The sequence below is a fragment of the Mastomys coucha genome, unplaced genomic scaffold (assembly GCF_008632895.1).
Source record: "Mastomys coucha isolate ucsf_1 unplaced genomic scaffold, UCSF_Mcou_1 pScaffold19, whole genome shotgun sequence".
NCBI lineage: Eukaryota > Metazoa > Chordata > Mammalia > Rodentia > Muridae > Mastomys > Mastomys coucha.
The window spans coordinates 1,005,044-1,013,454 of NW_022196901.1; the positions used below are offsets into that span (position 1 = coordinate 1,005,044).

Genomic DNA, 8,411 nt, shown 5'->3' on the forward strand with positions numbered 1-8,411 from the left:
TTGGACCTGTTCTCTGTGCAGTTTATTGCTGTCTTCTTTTGCTTTTCCACCCCTTCAAATCCATCCCCCCAACCCCCCCGACACACACGGCCTACAGCTACAGATATTCATGGAGACACAGATGAGTGCTGGGTTGTAGCTTGTCTTGTTTTCATGGTTTTCTGGGTTAAACTCAGCATGTCTCGTATGCTAGGCAGGCAGTGCACCACCCGAGTTTACCTCCCGCTCACTTTTTCCTATACTCTCACCTGAGACAGGTTCTCTTGAACTTGCTTAGGCTCCTGATTCTCCTGTCTCAGCCTCCTGAGTAGTTGATATTACACACATGCACCACCAAGCCCAATAGTTTTTTTTTCTTTTTTTCTTTTTCTAAGGTTCATTTGTTTTTATATTAGTATATGAGTGTTTCACCTGCTGTCTATCTATGCATCATGTGCATGCATTAATAGAGGTGCAGGGTGATGGCATTGGATGCCTTGGAACTGGACTTACAGCCATTGGCGAGCTGTCATGTTGTTGCTGGGAACTGAATCCAGGCCGTCTGGAAGAACAGCTAGTATTCTTAACCAGTGAGCCGTCTCTCTAGCCAACCTAGCAGCCTTTTTAATGATTATAGGCACCGAATAAAGTTTGCTCATTGTGAACATCTGGCCATATTCTTTTTTGAAAAAGTAAGACAGAGTCTATCACATTGCAGAAGCAAGAATTATCGTAATTTTGCAGCCAGATCGTGCTATTGTTTGTTCACTTCTTTTTCAACCCCTATTTTTTAAATAATAAATTTCATCATTGTATTGCATAAATGTGTCATTCTTTTTTTATATTAATTTATTTACTTTTCATCCTGATCATAGCTTCCCCTCCCTCCTCTCCCATTCCTTCCCTTTCTACTCAGAAAAGGGGAGACCTCCCATGGATACCATCCTTGGCATATCAAGTTGTGTATCTTCTTCTGTTGAGGTTAGACAAGGCAACCCAGTTAGGGGAAGGGATCCAAAAGCATGTGACAGAGTCAGAGACAGCCCCGGCTCCTGCTGTTAGGAGTCAGAGACAGCCCCAGCTCCGGCTTTAGGAGTCCTGCATGAGAACCAAGCTGCACAGCTGCTAAATGTGTAGGGGAACTAGGTCAGTACCATGTGCATTCTCTGTGTGGCAGTTCAGTCTCTGTGAGCCCCTGTAGGCCCAGGTTAGTTAATTTTGTAGGTTTTGTAGGTTTTCGTGTGATGTCCTAAAATCCTTTCTCTCCCTGCCCTTCTATAGGACAACCCAAGCTCCACCTAATATTTGGATGTGGGTGTCTATATCTGTCTCAGTTGGCTGCTGGGTGAAGCCTCTCAGATGACAACTATGCTAGGCTAGTAGAGTAGAATATCATTACTTGTGTCTGGAGTGGGCTCACTTTCTTGGCATGGATCTCAAGCTGGACCAGTCATTGGTTGGGCCTTCCCTAAATTTCTGTTCCATCCTTACCCCTGCACATCTTATAGGTGGGACAAATTGTGGGTAGAATATTTTGTGTTTGGGTTCATGTCCCAGTCCCTCTATTGGATGTCTGGCCTGGTTAGAGGAGATGTCCATTTCAAGTTCCTTATCTCCCAAGGCCAGGAGTCTTAGCTAGTGTCACTCTCATAGATTCCTGGGATTTTCCATTGTCCTAGGTTTCTAGATTTTCCCATTGAGGCTCCCCTCCTCCCACTAATTGCAGTTCTTTCCTAGTGCTCTCTTTCTCTGTCTCCTCCTGCTTGATCCCTCCTGCTGTGCTCCTTACCCCCTTCCCACCCAGTTCTCTCCCTCCAAACACCCTTGATGTCTATTCTATGTCCCCTTCTCAGTGAGATTCAAACCTCCTACCTTGGGCCCTCCTTGTGACTTAACTTCTTTGAGTCTATGGATTATCCTATATTTTGTGGCTAATATCCATTTATAAATGAGTATATACCATCCATGTCCTTTTGGTCTGAGTTACCTCACTCAGCATCATATATTCTAGTTCCATCCATTGCCTACAAATTCCACGATGTCATTGTTTTCGAGAGCTAAGTAATAATCCATTGTGTAAATGAACCACATTGGTTTTTTTATCTATTCTTCAGTGGAGGGATATCTAGGTTATTCCAGTATCTTGATATTATGGATAAAGCTGCTATAAACATAATTTAACAAGTGTCCTTGTAGTATGGGGGAACATCTTTTGGGTATATGTCCAGGTGTGGTATAGCTGGGTCTTGAGGTAGAACTATTCTCAATTTTCTAAGGAAGTCACCAAGTTGATTGGTAGTTGTAGAAGTTTGCACAATCACCAGCAGTGGAGGTGTGTTCACAGTTCTCCACATCCTCGCCAGCATGAGCTATCACTTTCCTTTTTGATCTTAGCCATTTTGACAGGTGTAAGATGGAATCTCATGGTCATTTTGATTTAGAGTTCCCTGATGACTTAAGGATGTTGAACATTTCTTTAAGTGCTTCTCTTCCATTAGAGATTCCTCTGTTGAGAATTCTCTGTTGAGATTTGTACCCATTTTTATCAGCTAGATTATTTGGTTTGTTGATGTCTAGTTTCTTGAGTTCTTTATATATTTTGGAAGATCTTTTCCCATTCTGTAGGCAGCCATTTTGTCCTGTTGACAGTGTCCTTTGCATTACAGAAGCTTTTCAGTTTCATGAGGTCCTATTTATCAATTGTTGATCTTAGAGCCTGAGCAATTAGTGTTCTGTTCAGGAACTTGTCTCCTGTGTCCATGTGTTCAAGGCAATTCCCTACTTTCTCTTCCATGAGATTTAGTGTCCAGTTTTATGTTGATGTCTTTGATCCACTTGGACTTGAGCTTTGTGAAGACTGATAGATAAGGATGTATTTGAATTCTTAAAGTCTTGGAGAGATCAGGTATACAAGGCATATATGCAAACACAATAAAGGCAGTATACAGCAAGCTGATAGCTTACTTCAAGTTAAATGGAGAGAATCTTAAAACCACAAAACAAGCCTGTTCACTCTCTCCATATCTATTCAATATAGTACTTAAAGTTTTAGCTAGAGCCATAAGACAACTAAAAGAGATCAAGGGGATACAAATTGAAAAGCAAGAAGCCAAGATATTACTATATTTGCAGGCAATATATTAGTGTATGTAAGTGACCCCAAAAATTCTACGAGGGAACTCCTATAGCTGATAAATACCTTCAGTAATGTGGCTGGATAAAAAATGAACTAAAAAAGAAAATCAGTAGCTATCCTATATACAAATGATAAACAGGATGAAAAGAAAAATTGGAAAACAACATCCTTCTCAGTAGCCACAAATAATATAAAATATCTTGGTATAACTTTAATCAAGTAAGTGAAAGCCCTGTATGACAAGAACTTCAAGTCTCTGAAGAAAATGAAAATGAATAAAGAAAATGTGGGAGATAAAGAAAATGGAAAGATCTCTCATGTTCATGGATCGGTAGGATTAACGTAGTAAAAATAGTCATCTTGCCAAAAGCAATCAACATATTCAATGCAATCTCCATCAAAATTCCAACACAATTCTTTACAGACCATGAAAGAGCACTTCCCAACTTATATATAGAAAAACAACATACCCAAGGTAACTAATACAATTCTGTATGATAAAAGAACTTCTAGAGGTATCACCATGCCTGACTTCAAGCTCTGCTACAGAGCTATAGTAATAAAAACCACATGGTATTAGTATAAAACCAGATAGGTTGATCAATGGAATTGAAGACCCATAAGTAATTAAACACATACACCTATGGACACTTTAGTTTTGACAAAGAAGCCAAAACTATACATTGGACAAAAGAAAGCATCTTCAACAAGTGGTGTTGGACTAATGTATGTCATGCTTTGCCCTGCTTTGTTCCCCACCCTCAGTACCTTCTCCTGCTCCCAGGCCACCCTCCAGCCCTTCCTTCCCTCCCCACAAACAGTGCCTTTGTGCTTTAATTTCAAGTTCATTCCATGACCTCTCTTCCCTCTCTAAAGATGGCTTCCTCCCCATGCCATGATTCTTCTTTGCTTATCATGACACTGTGGAACATTATTTTCTTGTGCCTTTGTGTCTAAGTTCTTAACAATTTTAAAGATCTATTCCATTAATATATTGAAAAGGTAGCATAAGAACATATATATATATATATATTGAAGATTGTCATTTGGAAAAATGTACTCTGCTTTATATTTAGTCAGAGAAGATTGTGTTTATATCCTTGATGCAAGCAAGCCATTTGGCTCTCTAAATAATTACCACTATCTACTGGATAGCAATTCTGTCTTCAGTTGGCAAATGCTTTCATGTTGCTATCACCAGAGTTGTGGTCATATACTTTAAAAGTACTTTTAATATTAATGTGTTCATCTTAAATTACATTTTCACTTCAAGGATCTGAAATTTTCACTTGAGGAACAGAAACGGAGAAATATGCAGTTAAACCTCCTTTTGGAACAGCAGAAGCAGCTACTTAATGAATCTCAGCAGAAAATAGAGTCACAGAAAATGTTGCATGATGCCCAGTTGTCAGAAGAACAAGGCCGCAACTTAGGACTGCAAGCTCTACTGGAGTCAGAGCAAGTTAGAATCCAGGAGATGAAGAGCACCCTAGACAAGGAGCGGGAGCTGTATGCCCAGTTGCAGAGCCGAGATGATGGCGGGCAGCCCCTGCCAGTCCTGCCTTCTGAGGACCTACTTAAAGAGCTACAAAAACAATTGGAGAAAAAACACAGTCGCATAGTAGAACTCTTAAGTGAAACTGAAAAATATAAACTAGATTCCTTGCAAACAAGGCAACAGATGGAAAAGGACAGGCAGGTTCATCAGAAGACACTGCAGACAGAACAGGAGGCAAACACCCAGGGCCAAAAGAAAATGCAGGAACTGCAGTCCAAAGTGGAAGAGCTGCAGCGCCAGCTCCAGGAGAAAAGGCAGCAGGTGTATAAGCTACACCTGGAGGGAAAGCGACTGCAAGGGATTATGCAGGAATTCCAAAAGCAAGAGCTGGAACCAGAAGAAAAACGGGGAAGTAGAGGACTTGTGTATCAGACCCTTAATAAGGTAAATTTTTGTTGCTTTTACAGTATTTATGCGGTGGTATTAAATTTTTGTTTCCTTTACAGTATTTCTGAGGCAGTATTTATGACTCAGTGGGTTAGATCTGCAGGCCTGAGTTCAGTCTTAAGCCCAGGTTAAGGAAGAGAGAGCCAATTGCACAAAGCTGTCCTGTGACATCCAAATCCACCCTGTGGTATTGCTACATCGCATATTTATGTACACACACAATGATAAATTTTTTAAAGTTATAAGAGATTTTAGTATTTTTGCATACCCTTAATATTTTAACATATTTTTAAACTTCAAATGCAGTTATTGAGTTACTTAAATAGTTATATTCAAGTCATTCCAAAATAGTATCTATAGAACTTTATATGAGGTGTGGGTAGTTATTTTGTTCCCTAGAGAAAGAAAATGAAATGCTGCTCATTTGGGAGTATTTTCTTTCTCTCTCTGAAATTGTCAGCCAGCCACCTGGAACTTCACTGACGATCGGACTAGAAATTGGGTTCTTCAACAGAAGATGGGAGAGACCAAAGACACGAATGTCACCAATATGATTGAAGTAAATGGAGGAGAACTGGACCATAATCATGACTTGGAAATGGTCAGACAGACACTTCAGCATGTGGCTTCAAAACTTCAGCATATAGCTCAGAAAGCCTGCAGCAGGTTAGACCTCCTGTGGGGTACAAATGACGCCCCTGACAGATCAGTCAAGAGTGGCAAAATGTTGAATTTTGGTTTTGTTTTGTTTTGTTGAGACAAGGTCTTACTATGTAGCCCTGGGTGGCTTAGAGTTTACTCTGTAAACCAGGCTGGCCTCAAACATGCAGACAAATCTGCTCACCTCTGTTTCCTAGGAGTAAAGGCATACAATACCACATGCATACCAAAGAAGAGATGTTTTAAAGATAATGTGTGTCTACATTAGATCGTATTCTGTAGCAGAAATTACCCATCTGAAAACAGCTAACACTTTGAACCAGAAAAGTCAAGTGAAAGAGGACCTCTAGCTGCTAGTGTGTATTAGAGAAAGAGAGCAGCCCAAGCTAAGTGTGTGAGAGAAACAGAGCAGCCCAGGCCTAAGTGTGTGAGAGAAACAGAGTAGCCCACGCTAAGTGTGTGAGACAGAGCAGCCCAGGCCTAAGTGTGTGAGAGAAAGAGAGCAGCCCAGGCTAAGTATGTGAGAGAAAGAGAGCAGCCCAGGCTAAGTGTGTGAGAGAGACAGAGCAGCCCAGGCCTAAGTGTGTGAGAGAGACAGAGCAGCCCAGGCTAAGTGTGTGAGAGAAACAGAGCAGCCCAGGCCTAAGTGTGTGAGACAGAGCAGCCCAGGCTAAGTGTGTGAGACAGAGCAGCCCAGGCTAAGTGTGTGAGACAGAGCAGCCCAGGCTAAGTGTGTCTTAGGAAGTGTCATTGGGAGGTCTGTTTTCACTTTTATCTTTTTCTTAAAGGCTGCAGTTAGAAACAGCAAGTGATGATGCATTTATTTGGATTCAGGAGAATATTGATGGAATTATTTTGCAACTACAGAAACTAAGTGGCCAGCCAGGTGATGAGGTATGGCTTTTAAATGTTTCTTGTAGAGAGAACAAAGATCAAATACATTGTGAATTGTTTGAAAATTACCACACTGTTTTGTAAGATTTTTGATTTTGCTTTTTATTTGAAATCGAGTGCTCCTCCCCTGCCTCTACTTGTGAGAGGTATTAAGAGTTGAGGGGATTCATTATTGTTGCTATATTAGTCAAGGCTTCGTAACAGGGTAACCGGGCTTCCCTGTCTTACCTCCCATGAGCTTAGAATCCTGCTGGAGTCTTTCTTCACAGGTGACTGCTTTGTGGAGCTCTTCACTCCCTCTTGTGTCTTTATACATTTGCCACTTTTTTGACTTTTTTATCTTTTTGGCTGTTTGAGACAGGGTCTCTCTGTGTGGCCCTGGCTGTCCTGGAACCAGCTGTATAGACTAGGCTGCCTTCAAGCTCCTGGAGTTCAGGTTGCCTCTGCCTCCTGAATGTTGGGATAAAAAGCATGCACCATCAAGCCCAGCTTCACTTTACTTTCTTCAATCCTGTTTTCCTTGCCTCCTTTGTTTCTGCTCTCACTTAACCTGCTGTCAGCCAGCCTGTCTGTCCTTTCTCTTGCTCCTGTAGTCTTGCTTTTCTCTTAACTACAACTGTGAAACCTCCCATTTCCCATGGCATACCTCTCCTGGTCTTAGTGAGCAGTTGCTGTGTCCCAGGTACTGCTCGAGGTCCTGGAATTCCGGGAACAAAACTCCCAGAGTCTTGCCCTTGTTCAGTTGCTGTCTGCTGTAGCCCTATGACCTGTATAGTCCAGTGAGTCACTCTCCAGTGGTGACCCCTTAGGAGTCTCACACACACATTCAATCTGAATATTGTCTTCCCTTTCCCCTCCCTCCCCCATTCCTCTTTTTGTTTCTGATATCACTCAGTCTGGAAAGCTGGGAGTCACCACAGACCATGTCTGTTCCCTGTATGTATGAGCAGACAAAAGCTGTAAATGTCCATCTGTGTGCCATTTACTCTCTGTCCCTGCCTCAGTATTTCCTGTGTAAAACTGTTACAACTTTCTAACCAAGCTGTCAAGTGCCCATGGTCATGTATCTTTCCCTAAGCTGCTCTGCCTTGTACACTGCTGCCAGAGGAATGTTTGTAAGCATGCCACTTTTGGTTTTGGTGGCGCCTCCTAAAGTCACCATGGCTCTCTGTTGCCCTTCTTAGGTCTGACATCATAACATGCAGCAACATTCAGTCTGACAGACTGCTGCTAGTTCCTTCAAAGCAGGACTCTCTTCCTGTGCCTCTGTCCTGCTGTGTGTCCTTGTCCTGCTTCCTGTGCCTCTGTCCCGCTGTGTGTCCTTGTCCTGCTTCCTGTGCCCCTGTCCTGCTGTGTGTCCTTATCCTGCTTCCTGTGCCTTCCCCAGCTGTTTACCTGCTGGACACACTCTCACTGTTACCAGGCACCAGTTCATGGAATCCATGTCAGCACCTGTTAGCTTTTATGGGAGAGTGTGTGTGTGTGTGTGTGTGTGTGTGTGTGTGTGTGTGTGTGTCTATCTGTCTGTCTGTCATCATAACCTTGTGCCATTGTTTTTCCAGCACAGCTTAGGACCTCCTAGTTCTTTCTGTGGCTCCTTAACTGAAAGCCTAATGAGACAAAATACTGAGCTAACAAGACTTATCAACCAACTAACGGAAGAGAAGAACACCTTACGGAGCGTAGTCATAAAGCTGGAGGAGGTGAACAGGTGTTACTGGCACACAGGCGCTGGCAGAGACTATGTATGTCTGCTTTTAGAAGTAACTCAAAGTTAGGGGTTTCTCTCTACTTTTA

At 42.1% G+C, this 8,411-nt stretch overlaps 1 protein-coding gene across 1 annotated transcript in view; it reads left to right on the plus strand.

Moving 5' to 3' along the window:
- Positions 1 to 8,411, plus strand: part of Akap9 (A-kinase anchoring protein 9) — a 174,068-nt gene that overhangs the window by 154,700 nt on the left and 10,957 nt on the right. The window contains 4 exon segments of the mRNA XM_031380282.1: positions 4,354 to 5,057; positions 5,521 to 5,726; positions 6,509 to 6,614; positions 8,177 to 8,359. Coding sequence (XP_031236142.1) covers positions 4,354 to 5,057; positions 5,521 to 5,726; positions 6,509 to 6,614; positions 8,177 to 8,359 — 1,199 coding nt within the window.